The sequence below is a fragment of the Silurus aristotelis genome (assembly GCF_946808225.1).
Source record: "Silurus aristotelis genome assembly, chromosome: 24".
In the NCBI taxonomy this organism is placed as follows: domain Eukaryota; kingdom Metazoa; phylum Chordata; class Actinopteri; order Siluriformes; family Siluridae; genus Silurus; species Silurus aristotelis.
In genome coordinates, this window is record NC_139597.1 from 4385016 (window position 1) to 4410103 (window position 25088).

General features: G+C 38.9%; 1 protein-coding gene across 2 annotated transcripts in view; it reads left to right on the forward strand.

Annotated features, from left to right (window-relative positions):
• The window catches only part of LOC310718869 (uncharacterized protein), a 61961-nt gene that overhangs the window by 33119 nt on the left and 3754 nt on the right, over window positions 1-25088 (forward strand). For both annotated transcript variants that reach the window (XM_083527946.1, XM_083527947.1), the window contains exons 10-14: window positions 240-305; window positions 7202-7447; window positions 18582-18652; window positions 19602-19712; window positions 21334-21431. In XM_083527946.1, the coding sequence (XP_083384072.1) occupies window positions 240-305; window positions 7202-7447; window positions 18582-18652; window positions 19602-19712; window positions 21334-21431 (592 nt within the window). The remainder of the gene's footprint in view (window positions 1-239; window positions 306-7201; window positions 7448-18581; window positions 18653-19601; window positions 19713-21333; window positions 21432-25088) is intronic.

The following is a 25088-nucleotide window of genomic DNA, read 5'->3' on the forward strand; positions in this document are numbered from 1 at the left end:
ATCTCAACACCTTCTGACCAATCAGAATCCAGAATTCAACAGATCTGTGGTATTAAGAAATATACAAAGTAACCCATTAGCCAAGGAAATGTTTGAACAATAGAGAAATGAGTTGTCAAAATGTCCAAAAACTTCAATGCCAGGCTTATAACATGATTGTCAATCTTATGACTTGATCTAAAATGTTGCTACTTTTTTTTACATGGTGCTTATTTGTGTCTTATTGTTTTGCTCTGCAGTCACGCCGTATTCAGAAGGAAGCAACCTCATCGCTGACAACCTCCACCTGAGCGCACAGTCGATAAGTGAGCGATGTCTTTATACAACCCTTACAGTGAGGCAATTACCTCCAATAAAGCGTTAATGGAATCGTCTTCTCTTTACATGTCGTAGTTTACGAGCCAAGCTGTATCTACAACCATTAAAAAACTAGCAGCTTTCTTTTGTCTCAAATAACTACACAAGACAAAAAAAAGCTGGAATCAGGGAGGCGATTATTGTGAAATGAGGTGCTCTGTGTGAAAGAGATATCATCGAGGGAACCTTGGAAACGATGTGTGTGTGTGTGTGTGTGTGGTTGCGAGTGGTTGTGAGTGTGTGGTTTGCCACAATGACCCTCCTGGAGGCCAAAGACGTGGTCACTCACGGGGTCGGTGTGGGGTCGTGGTGGGGTCACGCCAACAGCCAGTTGGCTTTGAAGATGCCACAAAATGGTGGACATGAGATTACTCCTGCTGAGAGGAAAATGTGTGTGTGCGGGTGTGCATGTGGGTGTATGTGTGTATCTCTGGTACAAATGTGTGGGAATATCAAGGCACATCCTGAAGTGCACCTACTGTAATCTGATGACAATCTATAACCCACATCCTAATTAATAAATACATAAATAAATAAACAATTCCGCAACAAAAGAGTGTCAGGAACAAAACTCAAATACACCGAAACCTTAAATACAATTACACAAATGTATCTCGTCGTTTCTATAGTAACAACTTCCTATAGCTTTTGTATTGCTTATAAATGTAAAAAATGTAAATGTGTATATATATAATAGTTTTTTGTGTAACATTTATGGAAGGCATCTTCTGATGAATATATAAACATTATATATTTTTTAATAATTGTCATATACACTAAGGATGGGTGAATATATACCACTTGTTTTCTATTCGATCCAATAATAAGTAGTTTCAAGACTAGTATCATTCATATCAATACCAATACCAGTGCTTTTAAATGCCATCATTATTAATATTTAATAGAGTTCAATGGACTGGACTTGTTACATGTTACATTTCAAAATGGTTTTTATTTATTTAAAAACATCCTCAAGAAAACGTTTTAATAAAGAAACAGAAATAAGATGATATTTTCCTCGTTAAAAACTGAACTCCTCTTCTTTTTTTTTTTCTTTTTTGTAAAAATCCTCTTAGAAAATAAAAAGTGATGCAGCAATCCCAGGATACACCTGAGCATAAGAACAATGACATTTATGGCATCTGGCAGACACCATTATCTAAAGCGACATACATTTGATCTCATTCATGCAAATGAGCAGCGATGGGGTTAAAGGCCTTTCTCAGGGGCCCAGGAGTGGAAGATTGGTGTGGCTGGGATTTAAATTTATGACCGTTAGATCCAAAGCCCAATGCCTTAACCACTTAGCTACCACCTACCTATTCCACATGTAGTCTCCATTTTTGCACTTATAATAACCTCCCTGTAAAGCATACCTTCATGGAGCTGGATTTGTGCACAGGGACATTGTGAACAGGTTTGGATCTCCTAGTTCAAGTGATGGAAAATTCAATGCAAATAAATATTTAAATTTAATACGTTTGTGTGCCTCTAATTTTGTGAAAACATATTTACATATGGAAAAGTCAGGAGTCCCAATACTTATGTCAATATAGTGCATATAACTAAATAATTGAATGCTGAGTCAAATGGAGGTACAGCTGAAGGAAAAAATTGTTCCGATTCACATTAAATCAATATTAAACTCACTTTGTTTCCAAGCAATTCCAGATAGAACCGATATTTAAATGTGAAAATCGATATTCTGGATACAGCAATCTTAAAAGCTTTGACACTTAAGGATCAATCTGCCTATCCCTGACGGATACCGAAATTTGAAACTACGATGCACTGGTGTGAGCTTTTGGCCTGGTCTTTTGTCCTCTGGCCTCATCCCGAATGCATTGCTGCCCTAATCCCTAATCGCACAACGGTTCGGCTACTGTTGCCGTCCTCCTTCCCTCCGCCTCACCGCTTTTCTCCTCTTGTCTTTAGCATTCAGCTGTAACTGAAGATGTCACCAAGGCCCATGAATGTCACTCCCGGTCCAGAGCCGACAAAGGCGCATTAAGCCGAACTGACCCTTTGGGATTGTTCCGGAAGACACCAGGCCACTGTGAGAGCAGATTAGGGGCGTGAATGAGTGAGACGCAGAAGGAGAGATTAGCCATGTTCGCCGACACCATTTTATCATTTTCATTTTACCCCCATCAACCCCCCCCCCCCACAATACCACACCAACATCCCAATAGCTCCAATCTAGGACCACACACTGACACTGTGGCCGTGTCCCGCCATTGTCTCAGCGTTTAAAGAGGAAAAAAAACAGTCGCAAAAGGATCAGCGGCTATTGTGTGCTGGAAAATCCTCGATCGTTTGGACAGCGCTGAAATCCGGATACCGGCACTTTGATTGGCACTTGACAGCGCCAGTCGAAAAGGATGATGTGTTGGGAAACGGGAATCCGAAAGGGACAATCGTGGCAATGAATAATAATTGAGGAGGGATTTTCTCCTTTTTTCCTTCCAGCACTCCTGGCTATTCTTCAGGCTCTGGGTGGTAGGAGCGGCCGGCTGATTGGGTCATCGCCACTCATCCCTTTCTCAAATACACAAAGAAAAGAGATACACGACTGACCTTCTTGCTTTGCTCTGGTTGACTGGTGGTGGGGATTTCTACCCAAAAAAGCAAGCAGTGTGTGTGTGTGTGTGTGTGTGTGTGTGTGTGTGTGTGTGTGTGTGTGTGTTTTGCCCTTGGTGGCCTTGCAATCTCAGAGGAGGGTTAGATAGAGGATTTGACTCTGCCACTCTCAGCCAAATCCAACTATCTGCCTCTTTCAGACAGGCTGGTTGGTATGGAAACCTTGTGTGTGTGCATGTGTGTATGCATGTGTGTGTGTGTGTGTGTGTGTGTGTGTGTGTGTGTGTGTGTGTGTTCAGCATGGTTTCTAAGCAGGTCGATGCCTTGTCTCCAGCTTTGACCATTCACTAATCAGTGTTGTGCACTGGAGGATTAGGTTGTGTTAGAACTGGAGATAGGATGGTTGAATACAATCAGCTGGCCTCGTTAAAACACACACGCGTATACACACACACCAAAAGTCTCTGGAGAGTATTTTTTGGTTCTGGTCTTTAAATTATTTATAGCTGTTACAATACACTTTTGTGTTTGTGCATCTTTGCATCAACATAATAATAATAAAAATAAAAATAATAATGAAAATAAAAATAGACGTTTTTTATTGCATGTGCATCATGGCAGATTCTGGTGCTTGATTTGAGTCTTAGTGCATCAGTAAAACAAATATTTAATGATTAAAAATTATTTTTGGGGAAGATTATTTTGTTTTATATATCTGAGTAAATAAAGGATGTTGTGAATAAATGTGTTGCGTCGAAGATTTTGATTTAGTCTCTTTTATATTTATATATATTTTTGATAAAAATGGTCAAACAGAAATTTGCGCTGCATTAATCGCACGTTCATAAAATTAGTGCAGTTAAAATGATTGTGGGTTAATGTGTTAACTTATATTAGGCATGGGCATCTCCTTTTCTGAGGCCGATGCGATTTGCATCTCGATGCATAGCCAACTATTCAATACATTAATAATACATATAGAGCAATACGATATATGATGCTACACCATTCAATTTGGTACAGATAGTTTGGTTTGTTTTCTTTATTTTAGATATATTATTTACAGATAGCACGTGATAAATCTACTCTAACTCTATCTCTAACTTTTAAAGCATTGAAAACCAGATGTACTTTCTCTGTTCTGTCTCCAGGAAGCTGCAGCTCTACCTCTGCCATGTTAATCTATATTTGGTCTCCGTAGTCTTGTCACCGTTAAGCGAGGAGAAATCAATCAACATATCAAATATTGGTCACACATTATTGGTCACTTCCTAAATAATAAAAGTATAGTGCATCTACTGATAATTATATATAAATAAATCATTATTTACCAATGCACACTTTTTTTAATCGATGCATCACATTGTTAAGTTTAATGCGAATAATATTTACAAATCATACAGCATATATTTACAATATATGTACAGCATGTAAGATAGATAGATAGATAGATAGATAGATAGATAGATAGATAGATAGATAGATAGATAGATAGATAGATCAGTTTATCTTTTAATTTCATGTTTTATAATTTCATCACATATTTGATCTTATTTGCTTTGTAAGAATACAGATATCATCAGAACATGGCCAGTATGTGATGTAGAACCCTGTGCAGGGATGAATTACAGAGATGTCAGAGGAGCGCAGGAGCGTAACCAAGTCCTGAGCGCGAGCTCGGTCGTGAGAGTAAAGCTTAATGAGACATGCATCTCTGTCCATTACACATCCTAATATTTACAAAGATAAATGATGACAATTGGAAACATTTTGAATGGAAGCAGCAACGGGACATCGCTCAGGTTAATGGCGTGGAACGTCGAGGCAGAACTGAAGGAGATATCAAGGGCTTGAGCTGTAATAAGTTTTATGTTGAAGAGTGTAACAATGGAGCTGTATAAACTTACATTCCATCCACCTTTTTGAACATGAAATTCCATATTTTGTTCCCTTTTGGTGTTATAATAAGCTCCACTCTTCTGGGAAGATGTTCAATTAGATTTGTGTAAGTTTGTGCTCATTCAGCCACAATAGTGTTAGTAAAGTCAGGGACTGATGTAGGTAGGGTGAGAAGGCCTAGGGTGCAGTCGGTGTTCCAATTATCTGGGTAGAGTTGAGAGTCAGAGCTCTTAAGTTGGCCACTCAAGATCTTCTACCCCAACCCATGTAAAGTATATCTTCATGGAGCTGACTTTGATACATTGTCATGCTGGAACAGGTTTGGGTCTCCTAGTTCAAGTGAAGCAAATTTTCATGCTTCCACATCTAAAGACTATCTGATACAATTGTGCCTCCATTATTTGTGGTAACAGTTTAGGGAAAGAATCACATATGACTGGAAAAGATGCGTAATCTTATGGAAAAGATGCGTAATCTTAGTAACTGAATGGACTTTTATGGCTTTTCAGGAGAAGCAGTTACAGGAAGCGGGTAAATTGAGACGGAGGCGTGAAACACGGAATAATAACCAACTTGATTCTGAGAGGACAGAGGGAGGAAAGGAGAAGTTGGAGGAAAAATAATCAGTGATCATAAAGAAATTGCAGGAGGTGGTACAGAAATGGCAATTAATCCAAATATGATTTTAAACAATACATTCGGAAATCGGCTACGCTCTATTAGCTCAGGGTGTGATGTTATTGGAAAATAATAAACGATAAGGATATGATGTAATGACATGATGTACTGGTATCACCGTGATGTTGACTATTTTCCAGTAACAGCATGTCACAAAAGACTACAGCTCCATTCAATTCAGTTTTATTTGTGGAGCGCTTAACAAAGAGCATTGTCTCGAAGCAGCTTTACCAAGATAAAAAGTTTATAAAGTTGGAATTATTACGTTTAGTAATAATTTTTAGTGCCAATAAGTTTGTTTATTACTTAAGTTTATCTCTAATGAGCAAACCAGTGGTGACTGGTGCAAAGAAAAACTCCCTGAGGCTTCATAAGGAAGAAACCTTAAGAGGAACTAGATTTAAAAGGAAACCCATCCTCATCTGGTTGGCACCGAATGTCCATTCATTACAATTCCATCATTGTTAAGGTGTAGGGTTTAGTGATGAGCACCTAAATGCAAAACTGCCAATGCAAATTGCAGTCCAGAGCCATTGTAGCAGACTCTTGGTAATTACAGTCCAAATCCATCCTTCTAATTCTTGAGTTACATCTACATTTGTGGCATTTAGCAGATGCCCTTGTCCAGAGCGACATACGAAAGGGCTTGATAAGTTGCCCAGTAACTTCATGGATCTTTAGACTGTTTATGTAGAATGGTCGTCAGCTGCACAGTGTCTTCAATTGTAAAGACTTAATCCAGAGATGGGGGTCGGGATAAATCTGGAAGATTTGATGTATATAATAAAAAGTATACTTATTGTTACATAAAAGTCAGACACCAGCAATAATCTAATAAATACAATTCAGATTACTGAATGTCATGCACTTTTTTTTTATAAATTTTTGGTTTGATTTAATGTTGTGGAACATCTATGATGACCTCGCTGTTCTACATAACATTGATTTTTCTTTACCCTCTTTGAATGCTAGCATGGCTAACATGCTACCAATGTTTACTAATTTGGAATATTTAAAGCCATAATAGAAAAACATCAGTAAGCAATTGCTGCTAAGTATCTAAATGCTAGCATTAAAATGTTATGCTAGCTGCAGTGGCCTAATAACCCTACCAAGTCTTCGCTAGTAAATGATCAAGAAATCTGAACATTCTTTCTTTTCACCATTCTATAAAAGAAATTTACCTCTTTGTGCTACGTACTGAATTGTTATACATTATCTAGATGATTTCAAGTTCGACAGTTGCTAAGCAACAGCCTATTTACAGCGACTTAATTTCTTGTTTTTTTTCTATTTGAGAGGATCGTCAGTTTTGTAAAGAAGTCCTTTCATCATTCGCAGAAATTCAGATTGACTTGTATCTGAATTGAATCAGCGATGTTTCAATGAGTAAAACGTCTTATCTATTTACAGTTACATTTCGTTTTTCATGTAAACATCTGTGAAAGTCACTGGAGACTCCTTCGATGTCAGCAAGTTGACAAGTTTAAAATTTGAAGCATCTGCTGTACGAATACCTGCGTTTGAGCTTTATACATAGAAACAATCGCATATTAGGAAGAAACCGCATTGATTTTGCAGCTGCAGTACAGTCAGAGCTGCTGTTGAAGAAAAGAAATCAACACCTTCCAAACAAGAAGTTTAAGAAGTTCGAATAAAACATTGTCATGTGATTTCTGTCATTTAGAGCCTCAAGTGACTGAAGAAACCTCACCGAAAGAGGCTTGTCCAGGAAAGCGAGATCGACCTGCTACAGGAGCGTGCTGCGGACCGAACCAAATTAGGGACAGGAGGAGGAGACATCACAGGAAGATGCTGGGCAAGAAGGGAGAAGAGCGGAAAAGCAAAGCCCTGCAGATTTACACCAAATTGCGAGACGGAAACAAACCGACTGAGCCCAGCAAGCCGAGGACCTGCTCCAGGTTTGAGGACTGTAAGTAAAAACATCTTATTTGACTAAAGATGCTAATATAGCTAATGCTTAAAGAGAGGTTTAGAGAAAGAAAGAAAGAAAGAAAGAAAGAAAGAAAGAAAGAAAGAAAGAAAGAAAGAAAGAAAGAAAGAAAGAAAGAAAGAAAGAAAGAAAGGTGCCTTGTACTTGTCACATGCACTTTACAGTACTGTGAAACTCTTCCTGCTCATATCCCAGTGATGTTAGGAAGCTGGGATCAGAGCGCAGGCTCAGCCATGATACAATGCTTCTGCAGCACAGAGGGTTAAGGGCTTTGCTCAGGGGCCCCAAGAGTGACACCTTGGCGATACAGGGGGCTTGAACCCCTGGCATTCCAATAAGTAACCCAGAGTCTTAACGACTGAGGAAATTTATTTAGAAATGAATGCTAAGTGTAAATACAAGATAATTTCCATGTTATTTTGCCAATAAAAAACTTTCTTGCGGCTTCTCCCATTAGGGGTCGCCACAGCGGATCATCCGCCTGTTTGATTTGGCGCTGGATGCCCTTCCTAACACAACCCTCCCCATTTATCCGGGCTTGGGACCGGCACTAAGAGTGGCTGGGGTTGGTTCCCTGACCGGGGATCGAACCCGGGCCGTAGCGGTGAGAGCACCGCATCCTAACCACTAGACCACCAGGGGACCTTCATGTTATTTTGCCAATGCTACACAAAAACTGTGTGTGACTAGAAAAGAGTTTTGTGTATAGATGAGACCAAATTTTGGCTCAAACAAAAAAAAAATTGTTTTTAGCAGACTGCCTCACCAAAACACTCCAAACATGGAGGTGGAAGCTTAATAGTTTATAGAGGTTTTTATAATAGGTTTTTTTGGAGCAGGGAAGGTTGAAGACTTATTCCAGGTAAAAGGAAAGTCAACTAAGTATTGAATGGCTACTATTCTATATATCAGCACCATGCAATAAAGTCTGGACTGCAGAACTGACTCCAACATACAACAAGACAATGAGCAGAAGCGTACATCCAAGCTCTGTTATTTAGAGAGCAAACAGTGGGTGGACTGTTGTCTATCAAGGAATGGCCTGCCAAGGCACCGCAACCAAAATCCTATTGAACTGCTCTGAGATGAACAGGATTGAATGTAAGAATGTTTGGAGAAATGGATGTGTGTAAAGAGTGTTTGGTCAAAGTAAATTTTCATACTATCACCAAGTTTGTTGCATAGAAACCAAAGAAACATGCACGTGTATCTTAAAAACCATAAAAGACTTGGTGTTTCCAAACCTTTGACAGACTCTGCACATATAAATAAACAAGCCAATTTTCCTCCAGTATAATCACACACTTTTTGTGCCATTGTCAGCTTTTGCACTTGATCTTTTTTTTTTATAAGCTGTGCTTTTTTCATTTTTAAGGGTCTGGCTGGTTAGCAGGGTTATGGTGTAAACCCCCACCCCCACCCCCCTTCATCCATTCTTTTTTGTGTGCTTGGACACAGAGGAGAGTGTTTTAGTGAAGGTCAAGGTAAAGGGGCGGGGCAAGGTCAGAGGAGGTCACGGGTTTTTTTTTCAAGCGTTCTTGTGTGAACGCTGAGGCATGGTAACAAAAGGCCTGATTGGACAGGTTCTCTTCAGCTCCTTAATCAAGCGCGAGAGAGGTGGAAGCGTGCAGCTGTTGCTCACACGAACGAGGCACTTCTTTGTGGAAAATTTCTACATGAATAGATTGTTTGAGTCGTCGCTTGGTGTAAATTTGCGCTCAAGGTCATTTAGGCAACTTTACCAACTCTGTGGGTGTAAATGTGTGTGTCAGTGTTAATGTGTGTGTGTGTGTGTGTGTGTGTGTGTGTGTGTGTGTGTGTGTGTATATCAGATCTCTCAGACACTCACAAATGTGCCTCCTCTGTAGGCACTAAAAAGCCCTAATTGGACATAATTGCCACAGAGGCTTTCAATGACAGCGAGCAAAAAAAATTCAACACAGAAATAAAAGGCTCTCAGAAGGGAATGTTTTCATCTCTTCTTTCTTTCCCCTCATTCTGTAACCTTTTCCTGCCCTTAAAAAACCTCCCTTGAAGACCTGGACTCCCAGGATTTCATTCTTTGCTCTTTCATTGGCATTTTTCATTGCAGTTCCCATTTTTGCCTACATTGCTCATGATCCTGAGTGGGAATTGTAGACTTTGCTTCGTCTCTACCTAAAGAATCTGGGCACTCTGCTCAAACAGATTGGCTTTGTAACTTCCACACCGGCAAGTTAGTGTGTTAGAGTTTTCTGTTTGAGACGTTTTTTGCTCTGTTGGAACTAGTGCTAGACAATGTGATTGTCCTCAGATTGACACACAGCCTTACAATTCCAACATCAAATTAGAAATTAGAGTTGGGGGGGTAAAGAACAGATAGACAAATGAACAGAAAGAGAAATGGGGGGTAGATGAAGGAGGAAAAGGGAGAAAGAGAGAGAGAGATGGACAGATAGACAGAGAAAAGAAAAAGGCAGGTGGACAAAAAAAAGTAAATAGTCAGACAGACAGGGAAATAGAAGGAGGCAAAGGAAGACAGACAGACAGACAGACAGACAGACAGACAGACAGACAGACAGGAATATAGAAGGCAGGTGGAGAAAGTAATAGAGAGATAGAAAAACAGTAAAACACAGACAGAGAAAAAAGAAACTGGACAAAGAAACTGGACAACTAACAGAAAGAAATAAAGAAAGAAAGAACGAAAGAACGAAAGAAAGATGCAGAAAGAGAGACTGACTGATAGACAGACAGATAGACAGAAAAAGGGAGAGAGAGAGAGAGGCAGAGAAACAGGGAGAGGCACAGGTAGACAATCTAAAAGAAGAGAGAGAGAGAGAGAGAGAGAGAGAGAGAGAGAGAGAGAGAGAGAGAGAGAGAGAGAGAGAGAGTGAGAGAGAGAGAGAGAGACAGAGAGAGAGAGAGAGAGAGAGAGAGAGAGAGAGAGAGAGAGAGAGAGAGACAGACAGACAGACAGACAGACAGACAGACAGACAGACAGGCAGGCAGGGAGGCAGATGGACAGACAGACAGACAGACAGACAGACAGACAGACAGACAGACAGACAGCAAAAAAGAGGAAAGCAGAGGTAGAGATAGAGAGAGAGAGAGAGAGAGAGAGAGAGAGAGAGAGAGAGAGAGAGAGAGAGAGAGAGAGAGAGAGCTGATGAATGTCGGTGATGATAGGGAACACCTGGTGGACTGCCCCACCTTAACACACTCACAGACACACACATACACACACACACACACACACACCCTCTTACACACAAACACGCACGCACACGATACGCATGCAGCTCAGTTGTTTGCTTTGCTGTTGTCGCTTAAGCTGGAAAGTTGAATATGTGTGTTTCACTGTACAATATAGTATAGTGCCTTTATGTAAGTTGTGTTTGCTGAGTTTTAAGCTCCTGTGTGTGTGTTTACCATCAGAAGAGAATGACTGGGTAAACAAACAAGCCTGGCTATTGACAAGCGTCGGCCATAGAACATGGAGGCTGCATTCAAAGCCAAAGGGAAGCAAAGAGATTCTGTCAAAGAGTCCATTATACGGCATGGACGCAGCACAGGCGTCGACTCAATGCCCTTATTAATGGCACAATGTCAAGGAGCAGCGCTGCAATAATGGCTTGTGATTTGGGCTTTGTGAAGTTATCGTCGTGCATCGCTGCCTCCAACAGATGATTTAGCTTTTCTTCTGGAGTTATCAGTGAGGGATCAGAGTCCAGCACCAGCACTTCTGAGGGCTTGTGGCCCCTTCTCTATAAATGTGTGTGTGTGGGGTGTGTGTGTGTGTGTGTGTGTGTGTGTGTGTGTGTGTGTGTGTGTGTGTGTGTGTGTGTGTGTGTGTGTGTGTGTTGGGGCACCCAGCCTGCCAGCAGGAGGTGTGTGATGCCCGCGTGTGTCTTTGTTTGTTTTTTCTCCTCTTTTAGGGGAAAGTGCAGGAGGCGGAGCCACGTGCTCACCCTCCAACAACACGCTAATCTTGGAAAGGTTGCCAAATATTGTGGTTTTGCACCCCCATGTCCACCCAAAATAAACCAAAAAACAGCCCAAATATATTTATACAGAACAACCTACGTAGAATATACACTTCATGTTTGTATATCAAGAAGACCAGACGCTTAAATGTCCAGACACAATTGTGATTGTCCAGGACATACAAAGGTGATCATGTGACAGTGATTATGCTTCCAGACCTCGAATCGTGCGGCCTGTTTACGTTAGGTGTGCTATTTCTTTTTTTAAGAAACACAACTTCCGATATTTTCGTGTCAGTTGTGATGGCTGTTTAATTACTGTTGGATATACAAATTTGTCGATTTGTGCATCAAATTTTGCATAATAATGCACATTATAATAGTGCACACACGCGTCGTACGTATCGCAGCTGCGTCAATTCTAGCATCTTTTATGAAAAATAAATGCACTCTGTGGGCGTACGGCTCTCACGCAGGCGTAACCATGAGTAAACTGAGTAAATCACCTTCATTATTTAACAATGCAGATTAGTTTAATCTAACAGCATACGACAATTTAATTTTCACAGTTATCTTGATGGAAAATTTGGTAGCAAAATACAACCCCAAATCCAAAAAAGTTAGGGCGTAGTGCAAAATGTAAATAAAAACAGAATGCAAATATAAGCAAATGCATATTCTATTTACAATAAAAGAACATAGCAAATGTTTAAAATGAGAAAATATAACATTTTAAATAAAAATTAGGTCATTTTGAATTCGATAGTGGCAACACGTCTCAAAAAGGTCGGACAGGGCCGTGTTTACCACTGTGTAGCATTACACCTTCTGTCCGTATACATCTGGGAACTGAGGAGACTAGTTGCTGAAGTTTTGGGAGAGGAATGCTGTCTCATATGTATATAATACAGGATTCTAGCTGCTCAACAGTTCTGGATGTCCTTTGTTGTGTTTTTCTTTTAATGGTGCACCAAATGTTTTAAAATTATGAAAGGTCAAGACTGCAGGCAGGCCGGTTAAGCACCTGAATTCTTCTACTACGAAGTCATGATATTGTTAGAGATGCAGTATGCAGTTAGCACTGTCTTGCTCAAATATGCAAGACTTTTTCTGCATAGCACATTTTCTGGATGTATGCATTTGTTTTTCTTAAACCTGTATATATCATTCAGCATTGATGGAGCCTTTCCAAGCTGCTCATTCCACAAACACAAATGCACTCCCATACCATCAGAGATATGGCTTTTGAACTGAGCACTGATAACAAGCCAGATGGTCCCGCTCCTCTTTAGTCCAGAAGATGTAGTGTCCATGGTTTCCAAAAAGAAATGGAGATTTTGATGGTAATTTTAGACAACAGAACACTTTTCCAATTTGCCCCAATACATTTTAAATGAGCTTTGGCCCAGAGAAAATTTCGGATCATTCTGGATCATGTTCACGCATGCCTTCTAAGTCGCATGATAGAGTTTCAACCTTGCATTTGTCGATGACAAACTGTGTTCACAGACAATGATTTCTGGACGGTTTAATGAACCCATGAATGATTTCTATTACAGAATCATGACTGTTTTTAAATGCAGTGCCACCTGAGGGCATCCAAAATATTTTTTTAAGATTCTTTGAAACTTTTGATGATATTATGTAAAAAAAAATTTTTTTTACAGTTTTGCGCATCTTTGCCTCTCTAAGATACACTATTTATACTCAATCATGTTACTGACCTGTTGTCAATTAACCTCATTAGTTGCGAAATGTTTCTCAGACTGTTTAATTTTAATAACACTGTTGATGCCTCGTCCCAATTTCTTTGATACATGTTGCAGCCATCAAATTGAAAATTACCTTATTTCTTCCTTAAAATAGTAAATTTCCTCACATTAAACAATTGATATATTTTCTATGTTTAATTGAGAATACAATACGTGTTTATGAGATTTGCTAATCATTGCATTCTGTTCTTATTTACATTTTAATCAGTGTCCCAACTTTTTGGAATTGGGGTTGTTCCAAGTGGTACTGTGAATCACTATTACAGCTCCTCAGGAACATTGTATTATTGATGATGATTATCTTTCATCCATTGTCTCAAATATTATGTTTTATTTGTTATTTACAAAACCTTCTTGGTGAAGGTTGCAGGCTTTGAGTGGGCTTTAATGATCTGAATCATCATAACAAGAGAAAAGACAGGAAGTGTCTACTGAAGGAAAAAAAGGAACACCCAGCATTAATCTCTCTATTGCTTTCATCTTAGGTCATATATGGACAAATGTATTGGGACACCTGAATTTTCCAGCCATTTGATGTTCTTTTTCAAAATGTTCCCACAAAGTTTAAGGCACACAATTGTTTAGGACGTCACTGGATGCAGTAACATTAAACATTCCCTTCACTTGAACTGGGAGACCCAAAACTTGTTCCATCAAGACAATGCCCCTGTGCACAAATCCATCGCCATGAAGTTATGATTTAGAGAGTTTGGAGTGGAAGATCTTTTGCTATAGAGCTCTAAACCCTATCGAACACTTTTTGGATACATGTGAACACTGACTACACCCCAGATCTCTTTACATCCCCCTACGTCAGTACCTGACTTAACTAACATCCTTGAATCTGAATGAGCATAAATCTCCACAGAATCTAATGAAACATCTACCCATTAGAGTGGAGTTTCCTATAACAGCAAATGGAAACTAAATGTGGGATGGGATGTTCAAAGGGCACATACGAATCTTATCGTCAGGTGTCCACAAATTTCTGTGTACATATAGTGTCCTTTTTATTGTTGGAAAAAAAATCTGGAAAATCATTAACAAAGAAACTGGGACACACACAGTCCTTGTAAGATTAAAATTTCTATACATGGCGACAATGACGATGATGACGATGATGAGCAGAAACAAAGAAAGGCATAGACAAGAGCGAAAGACAAACAAAACAATATAAAAAATGACCCAAAAAAAACACAATAAAGGCTTTGTGTGTCTATAATGTTTTTTTTTTTTTTTCAGTAGCTAAATTCAGTCTAAATTCAGTCAGTTTCAAATGAAACCAACCTTAAAAAAATAGTCCCTCGATAGATGTGAGATGTGTGAGGGGCATTGAACTGGGGTGGTTTAATCATGCATTATTCATAGTTATTGAAATAAAAGATGACAGTAGGCCCTCATGATGTGTCTGGTGGCCTAGGATTAACTGTGTGTGTCTGTGTGTATCTGTGTGTGTGTGTGTGTGTGTGTGTGTGTGTGTGTGTGTGTGTGTGTGTGTGTGTGTGTGTGTGTGTTTGTGTGTGTATTCAGGAGCTCCTAGGATAACTATATGATGTGAAAGCGAGCATCATCACATCATCGTCCTTGCCATCTAGAGTCACCTTCTCTCCCTTCTCTCGCTTTTTCAGCTTTCTTGATTAACATTTTCTGCTAGACTTCACACCAAAGGGCTCAACCTGTGCAGTGCACAGGCCCGGGGTGTGGAGCGAAAGAGAAAAAAAAAAAAAAGCCATCAGCCGCTGGAATGGAATCAGATAAGGCTATCAGGCAGGAGGATTTAGCCTCACGCCTTTGTGCCCCCTCCACCCCAAGCCTGCTGACCCGCCTGGGCTTCCTCCCTCAATCTCTCACTCCACTGCACCTTTTGTTCTCCTGATTTTCCAACAGAAAGCTTTCCCTCACACACACACACACACACACACACACACACACACACACACATGCATGCACGCACGCACGCTCAAACAAACTCTCAGGCCAGGAGTGAGACGAGGAACAGGCTTATTATGGAAAGGGGAAGAGCTATACACAAGAGTGTCATAGTCAGGCACTGTTGACTTTTCCGGTGTGGCAAGCACGAGCCCGAGTGCAAATCGCACGCATGATAAAGCGAAATGTAGCTAAAGATCACGCCAAATATTCACGTTGTGATATACTAGCAATGATTCGGGTTCTGGAATCTGATCAGGCAGTAGGGGAGATGGTAGCTCAGTGATTAAGGCACTGAACTTTGAGTTCATATCCCAGCCACATCAAGCTGCCACTACCGGGCCCCTGAGCAAGGCCCCGTAGCTGCTCAGATGTATGAATGTGATAAGAATGTAAGTTGCTCTAGATAAGGGCATCTGCAGATTCCAGCTATAATAATATGACACGTTTTTAAGAATAAAATATGAAAAAAAATTGCACTTAAATAGTTTTTTTTTCTGTATTATTTACTTCAAGAAAAAAAAGAGAGTGAGTCTGGTGAAAAATTGCTTTTAGTAAGACTTAAATTGTGACTAATTCTTTTTTAAATTGTGACGAAAGATGTATCCAGGCCATTGTACTAATCCACATCGGGATTCTGTTGAGAGAAATGGTGATCACGGTTCATTTTCTTTTTGACCCTCTCTCTCTCTCTCTCTCTCTCTCTCTCTCTCTCTCTCTCTCTCTCTCTCTCTCTCTCTCTCTCTCTCTCTCTCTCTCTTACTTCGTCTCTCTCTCTCTCTCTCTCTCTCTCTCTCTCTCTCTGAGCCACATGAATAACACCTTCTTTAGAGTTTGTTGGAGTGTCAGGCCTGAAGAAAGAGTTGACAATCTATTGCTGCTACATGATAAAGAGCAAGACAGTGAGAAAAAGAGAGAGAGAGAGAGAAAGATGAAGTAAGAGAGAGAGAAAGAGAAAGACGAAGTGAGAGAGAGAGAGAGAGAGAGAGAGAGAGAGAGAGAGAGAGAGAGAGAGAGAGAGAGAGAGAGAGAGAGAGTCAAAAAGAAAATGAACCGTGATCACAATTTCTCTCAACAGAATCCCGATGTGAATTAGTACAATGGCCTGGCTACATCTTTCGTTCTCTCTTTCTCTCTCTTTCTCTCTATCTCTCTCTTTCTCTCTATTTCTCATCATCTTTTCTCCATCTATATTAAGCCAGATGCAGAACACCTGAGTGTCAGGCCTGAAGGAAGAACTGAACTATCTACTGCTGTTAATGGATAGCAAGACAGAGAGAAAGAGAGAGAGAGAGAGAGAGAGAGAGAGAGAGAGAGAGAGAGAGAGAGAGAGAGAGAGAGAGAGAGACATAGGAAGAGAGGTAGAGAGAGATGGAGAGAGAGAGTGAAAGCGAACCATGAAGAGGGAGGTTTAAGAAAAGAAAAACTAATGTGATTACCATTCCCCCTTTTTCTCAACAGAATCCCACTGTGGATCAGTGCATTGATCCGAGAACACATCTCTCTCTCTCTCTCTCTTTCTCTCTCTCTCTCTCTCGCTCTCTCTCTCTCTCTCTCTCTCTCTCTCTCTCTCTCTCTCTCTCTCTCTCTGTCTCTTTCCCTCCCTCACTCACTCCAATCTTTTCTTCTTTTCCATTGAGTGCCTCTGCCAGAATAGATTTTAAGCTAAATCTATCCGCTGCTCGGGGACAGGCTGTGAGACACCAGGTCCAGGCTTCGTCCCCGGCTATTTGCAAACAGATGTGCATCTTGGGGCCGTGGGTTTTTTATTTTGATCAATCAAGCCTTAACAAGTCAAGTTGACTCGATTCGAATGTAGCACTTTGCATGTAAAAGGCGAGAAGCTGAGGTTTGATTAAGAGTAAGCAGATAAATGGAAGATTGAAGCAGCCCCCTGCAAACAGGGACCAGACCCCCGGACCCCAGGCTTTAATTCCACACTGATAGCAACTCTGTCATTGCCATTCTTCATCCTGGCCTCATGAATGAACTCATTATTCAGTGGATTCTCTCTCTTTCACACTCCATCTATCTCTCGCTCCCTCACTCTCTCATCTCCTCAATCGGAGTGGCAGCAGCTTAAAACCTATTCCCTGTCCATTTTCTCTTGTAAATTTTTCATACCACACATCCTGTGACGCTTTTTTTTTTTTCAGCCCACTGCACCTCGCATTTGTTTCTTTCTGACTTGCACAAATACAACAGCATCTTTTTCTCTCTTTCTCTCTCTCTATCTCTCTCTCTCTCTCTCTCTATCTCTCTCTCTCTCTCTCTCTCTTTTTTCTTGCTATTTTTCACACTCTTATTTTATGTTTTAAAATGTCTCTGTGTAATGACACAAGTGCAACAGATCGATGTCTCTCGGCTAACTTGCTCCATGATGTGACCTCCTGCCTCTCAGACTCACAATAGAATCTATTACAAAAAATTACTTTATAACTTCTGGTAGAGGTGTGTTTTATACATATCTGAATAAATAATATTATTATATCATCAAATAATTAATATAATGATCTCATCCAACATTATAATCAGCAAAAGTAATAACCAAAAACATGCTTATATATGTCATGCTTATAATCGTATTACAGCAATTCAATGTTCATTGTAATGTCTTTTGGTTCATTTTTCATTTTCATATTGTATTCATTTAAATATTTTATATTTTTAGTTATGGTTAGAATTAATTAATTAAGAATTAAACTGTTTAAATTTAAATTGAAATCCCTTATAAAATATTTAATAAATATAAATGTTTACTAAATCATATAAGCAATAATAAGATAAGAAAAAATAAGATGATTGTTATCATTATTATGTAAAATAAATAGATTATCAACAGTTATAATGAGGACAGTGATGATGTATTATTATTCGTATTATTATTCGTATTATTATTATTATTATTATTATTTACATTACAATGTAAAATAAATAGATTATTCACAATAATAATGATGACAATGAAGATGATAAAAATTATTATTATTATTATTATTATTATTATTATTATTATTATATCTAATGTAAATGTAAATAGTAATAATAATTATAATAATAGCAATAAAGATCATAATCACATAATCATAATAATCGTCATCATTATTACCTTTAATTCATTTATTTTACATAATAATAATAATAATAATAATGATAATAATAATAATAATAATAATAATAATAATAAATATACTACTACTACTACTACTACTACTACTACTAATAATAATAATAATAATAATAATAATAATAATAATAATAATAATAACCTCATCCTCATCAGCATTATTGCTGTTATATATATTTATTGTACATTACAATTCAATAATCAACATCATCATCATTTGCTGACAGGCAGGTGTAAGGTGTGATGTTGTGGCTGTGTGTATGTTATGGTGTGAAAATATCTGTACTGAACTCGGACTTGTCCTCTACCTCTGTGTGCAGTTGATTTCCTCGCCAAGTACTGCATCATCAGTCCTGAGAAGCTCGCTGCATACAGACGTGCTTTCGAAGCTGTACGTACAGTAGGAGACACTTTATACACCGGATGTACACACACACACACACACACACACATATATATTTATATATGACATAAATTAGTTTTAAGCATGAGGGCGCTAGATGGACGGATGGATGGGCGAGAGGGGATGGGTTGGGGCGGACGATAGATAGATAGATAGATAGATAGATAGATAGATAGATAGATAGATAGATAGATAGATAGATAGATAGATAGATAGATAGATAGATAGATAGATAGATAGATAGATAGATAGATAGATAGATAGATAGATAGATAGATAGATAGATAGATAGATAGATAGATAGATAGACAGGGGATGGGTTGGGGCGGGTTGGGAGAGAGAGAGGGGATGGGTTGGGGCGGACGATAGATAGATAGATAGATAGATAGATAGATAGATAGATAGATAGATAGATAGATAGATAGATAGATAGATAGATAGATAGACAGACAGACAGACAGACAGACAGACAGACAGACAGACAGACAGACAGACAGACAGACAGACAGACAGGGGATGGGTTGGGGCGGGTTGGGAGAGAGAGAGGGGATGGGTTGGGGCGGACGATAGATAGATAGATAGATAGATAGATAGATAGATAGATAGATAGATAGATAGATAGATAGATAGATAGATAGATAGATAGACAGACAGACAGACAGACAGACAGACAGACAGACAGACAGACAGACAGACAGACAGACAGACACCTAAAACATTATCAGCAGCTACCAGAAATGCAAACTTTGTAGCACCATGCAAAGGAAACTAAGTGTATAATAAAGATTACTTTTAATACACATGGATTGTAATTTCCATTGAAATATTTTTGTAAAATAAAGTGATAACTTTTAAACCTGATCTATTACAAAAACCTGTTGGTTAAAATTATTTTGTTGCTCTGTGACACTGGACTAAAGAAATAATGTGTGTGCAGGTGGACACTGATAGCGATGGCTATCTATCGTGTTTTCAAGTTCTGCTGGCTCTGAAGGACATCATTCCTCCAGAGCTGCTGACTGAAGAGGAGGAAATCTACGTGTACAGGGTCTGAACATCTGTTTTAAATATGACTATTTATTTTGATCCTTTAACGTTTGTAAAAATATAATACTACAACTAAAATCTGACTCGAGTTTGTGTAGAATGCTGCAAGGTCAAAGTTGTTGCAGTTAAAAAAAAAATTTAAAAAGCTTCAGCTCAAATCTGGATGTTGTAGAATTACAAATCTATTCCAGCATGGCAATGCCCCTGTGCACTAAGCCAGTACCATGATGTACTTTACATAGATTGGAGTGGAAGATCTTGAATGACCTGCTATAGAGCTCTGACCTCAACCTTCTTGAACACCTTTGGGATGAATGTGAATGCTGACTGTACTCCAGACCTCCTTACCTTATCACCTACATCAGTACCTGACTTTACTAACACCCTTGTGGCTGAATGAGCAAAAATCTCCACAAGCACACTCCCAAATCCCAGAAGAGTGGAGATTATTATAACAGCAAATAGATACTTAATGTTTAATAGTATGTTCAGATAGCAGTTATAAATCTTATGGTCAGTTGTCCTCAAACTTTTTTTTCCATATAAATATATATATATATATATATATATATATATATATATATATATATATATATATATATATATATATATATATATATATTACAATCATTCAAATATAATAAATGTAATATTTTTTATAATATACAATCTAGAATCTTAGGAATGTCTGTACATTATCTACAAATCTAAACTAATCTAATCTAACCTAGATTTTAGAAATGTCTGTACATATTTTTTATTTAAAAATTTTTTTCAATATTACATGTCCATAAGTATTCAGAAACAATTACAGTCTTTTTGAGTGTGATGCAACAAGCTTTGCACATCTGGATTGAAGATTTTCCACCTTTTTAATGGAAAATCCATGTGTGTAGCCTCTTGTATTATAATTATTATTATTATTAGTAGTAGTAGTAGTTAGTTAGTAATAAATGCTTCCCCAGATCTGTTCCTTGCAACAATCATGTCTTTGCTCTGATGTGCATGGTCGGCTGTGAGGCCTTCTATAGAGAGGCGTGTGTGCCTTTCCAGATCATGTACAATCAATAAACCTTTCCACAGGTAGACTCCAGTCAAGGTAAAGAAACATCTCAGGAAGGATCAAGAGAAATTGGAGGCACATGAACGAATGTCCAAGTGTTGTTGCAAAGGGTCGGAATACTTATGTACATGTGATATTTCAGTTTATTTAATTTTATTGGATTTACAGACATTTGTAGAATGTAGTATTTACTTTGTCATTAAAGGGTACTGAGTATAAATTATTAAGAAAAAAAAACAACAAACATTTTTTTTAAAGAAAGTGAAGGGTGTCTAAATACTTTCCGAATGCACTGTATACACACATACACAAATACAGAGAAGAGGAGGTCACAATGTGAAACTACTGAACAAAGAGGTCACAAAATTTACTGAAAGGCTAAAAGAAGATAAAAGCATAAAGATAAAAGATAAAAAGAATTCCTCTCTAAATGGAATTTGAGTCCCCCCCCTTATGCATATAGTCATTTTTTTTTTAATAAATGAAGCAATGTCATGGTTTAGAATAACTTAGATTTATATTTTAACATCATCCATCTGATTTTATTTTTATTGTGCAGATTCTAGAGCTGGTTGATTTCAGTGTGACCGAGGGTCTGACGGATTTGCGCCTCTTTGCCGTGGTTGCCAGTCTGGCTGAGAAAATTGCCATGCTAGAGTGAGTACAGTGAGTGTGTGTGTGTGTGTGTGTGTGTGTGTGTGTGTGTGTGTGTGTGTGTGTGTGTGTGTGTGTGTGTGTGTGTGTGTGTGTGTGTGTAGCCTTTTGTATTATTATTATTATAAGTAGTAGCAGTAGTAAGTTATTACAACTCCATTTCCATTCTCCATTTCAACTCCAAAAAAGCTGGGCTGCTGTGTAAAAATGTAACAGAACAGAACAGAATGAGAATTTGGCAAATCTCATATACCCATATTTTATCAACGGCCGAACATAGAAAACATCAAATGTTTAAACTTAGGAAATGTACTATTTAAAAAAAATATATAAGATCATTTAGAATTTAATGGCTGCAACACATAAAAAAAGTTTGGAAAAGGCAACAAAAGTCTGGAAAGTAAGTGTTAGAGAAACATTTAGGAACTAATGAGGTTAATTGACAACAGGTCAGTAAGATGATTGGGTATAAATAGTTTATCTAAGTGTTTTTCAGAATTAAAGATCAATACTGGATAGGGCGTGATCTTCCGGCCCTCAGGCAGCACTGCTTTTAAAACAGTCATGATTCTGTAATGCAAATCACTACATGGGTTTATTAACACTTCCAGAAATCATTGCCTGTGAACGCAGTTTGCCATGTCATCCACAAATGCAGGTTAAATCTCTATCATTCAAAGAAGAAGGCATGCGTGAAAATTATCCAGAAACACCACCATCCTATCTGAGTCAAAGCTCATTTAAAATCTACTGAGGCAAAGTGGAAAAGTGTTTTGTGGTCAAAACAAGTATCGAAATTTTAATTTCATTTTCGAAACCATAAACACCACATCCTTTGGACTAAAGAGGAGAGGGACCATCAACCTTGTTATCAACGCTCAGTTAAAAAAAAAGCTGCACCTCTGATTGTATAAGAGTGCATTAGTGCCTGTGGAATGAACGGTTTGCACATCTGGAGAGGCTCAATCAATGCTGAATATACAGGTTTTAGAGCAACAAATGCTTCCATCCAGAGCATGTATTTTTCAGGGAAGGCCTTGCATATTTAAGCAAGACAACTGCTTTCTGCATCTATTACAATAGTATGACCAGTAAAAGAGTCTGGGTGCTGGCCTTTCACTATTTGAAAACATTTGGCACATCATGAAATTAAAAACACAACAAAGGACACCCAGAACTGTTGAGCAGCTAGAATCCTGTATCAGACACATATGGGACAGCATTCCTCTCCTAAAACTTCAGCGACTGGTCTCCTCAGTTCCCAGATGTATACAGACAGAATACGTGATGCTACACAATAGTAAACAGTCCCAACTTTTTTTAAGTTGCAGCCATCAAATTCAACCTTCTGTTTCTCCCTTTACATAGTATATATTCAGTTTAAAATTTTTTATTTTTTTCTGTTATCGTGAATATAATATGGATTTATGAGATTTGCAAATCAGTGCATTCTATTGCATTTGTAGATGTGTGTGGTTGCATCCATCCATTCATTTGTGTGTGTGTGTGTGTGTGTGTGTGTGTGTGTGTGTGTGTGTGTGTGTGTGTGTGTGTGTGTGTGTGTGTTTGACCCTCAGCAGTTGACCCTGGGCGGTCAGCTCTGTAACACGAAGTGCATTAGAGTGATGAGTCTATACATCGAGCCTGGATTACAACCCATATGCCGAAGATTCCCACACACACTCTTTCTTGCGCCAGTGTGTTTTATGGGCCCTTAACTGCTTCTGGGTCTTGTGGGTCATGTGTATGTGTGTGTGTGTGTGTGTGTGTGTGTGTGTGTGTGTGTGTGTGTGTGTGTGTGTGTGTGTGTGTGTGTTTGTGTGTGTGTGTGTGTGAGAGAGAGAGAGAAAGAGAGAGAGAAAGAGACTATGTGTGTGATTGTGTGTATGTGTGTGTGGGGGGGGGGGGTTGGACAAGATTAATTGATTTGTGTAGATATACTGTATATACCCAGACATACCAAGAAATTGTGTGAGTGTGTAGTGCTCATGCATATGTACAAAAACACACTGTGTGTGTGTGTGTGTGTGTGTGTGTGTGTGTGTGTGTGTGTGTGTGTGTGTGTGTGTGTGTGTGTGTGGTTTGGGGGTGGTGGCTCTCTGCTAATTTAGTGCGTGCTTTGTGAGCTTAGCCTCACTCTTTGACCATGCTAGAGGAGCATCCATTAAACAAATGAAAAGGGACAAGTGTGTTTCTATAGAACAGCTACAATAGTGACAGTTACATTGTGTAACCTCTTTTTATAAACCTCCTCTGAACCCGGATATTGATTTGACCCCAGACAAAGTGTTGACTTGTGCTCGTTAATTAAAAAAAAAAAAGAAGAAGAAATCGTATGTATGCTTTGGGTCTGAATGTGTATGGGAATTTGCATCATAAAACTTCTGGAAGGCAAATAAATCTATTTGGAGAGCTTTTCTTTCATTTTCTACCTTTCCAGGATTCCAAACACACAGTTTTGATTTTGTTTCATTCTTTCACAAAACCCATGATACTGATGCTGACTTGGAATCTTGGTTTCACAAATAAATTTCGTTTGAAATTCTCTTTATCTGTTCCACACAAACACATTTTGTATTCTAAACTTTGCTTTTAGACGGGTAAGGAAAAAAAATGCATATTTACATTTACTGTATGAACAAAACTATTATAAATTGTGACTTTTCCAGTTATGTGGATCTTCTCCAAACTCGATCATATTCCCAGAGTGGGAAGTGGAGCTTATTATAACAGCAAATGGTGACTAAATGTGGTATGGGATGTTCAAAAAGCACAAAGCAATCTTATGGTCGGGTGTCCACCAACTTTTGTTCAGCAGTCTAAGTAAACTCCAGGTTTACAACTAATTGCCATCAGAACTTAAGTGGGCCTGATCCTGAGTCTTGAGGAACGTCAATAAATACTATTCTAAAATGTGCAAATACTGCCATACAAATGAGCAGAAGAATGTAAATATTTGTGTGTGTGTGTGTGTGTGTGTGTGTGTGTGTTTGTGTGTGTGTGTGTGTGTGTGTGTGTGTGTGTGTGTGTGTGTGTGTGTGTGTGTGTGTGTATGTAAGTATGCATATGTATGTGTGCTTCATCAGACTCCAAATTGTCACACAAAAAAAAAAAAAAACACTTCTTATCGATATTTTTACTGTTTTGTCGCAAAACATAAACTGGGTCATTATTGCAGCCACTTTCTTCATTCACACACACTCTCTCTCTCATACACACACGCTTCCCGCCTCTGATGTAACCCCGCTAATGAAACAAAAAGGCACAGGAGACCGCCAAAATTTGGCCCATTATGTAAGCGTGAGGTTTCCTGAGGCTGGCAGACGAGCACCCCAACAATAGAACTGGGTTAGAGCTACCATTATCCCAATCTCTGTCCGTGCAGGGACTGGAGTGACACACACGAGCACACACATATCCACACTGCAGAGCAATTAATGATCATTAGCTGGCCTGTCCGTCCTCGTTCTCATCAATAAATGCAGCCCCCCCAACACTCCCCACCCGTCCAGAAGCAATTTTCCTCCCAGCATGCTCTTGTTAATAAACGGGGGCTGACCGTCGCCATGCCACACGCTGGACAGCAGAGTTCTGTCCCAAAATGAATGGCTTATGTCTCAGGGTAATTATCTTCTGTGTGCGTGTTTTGGTCAGTGACTA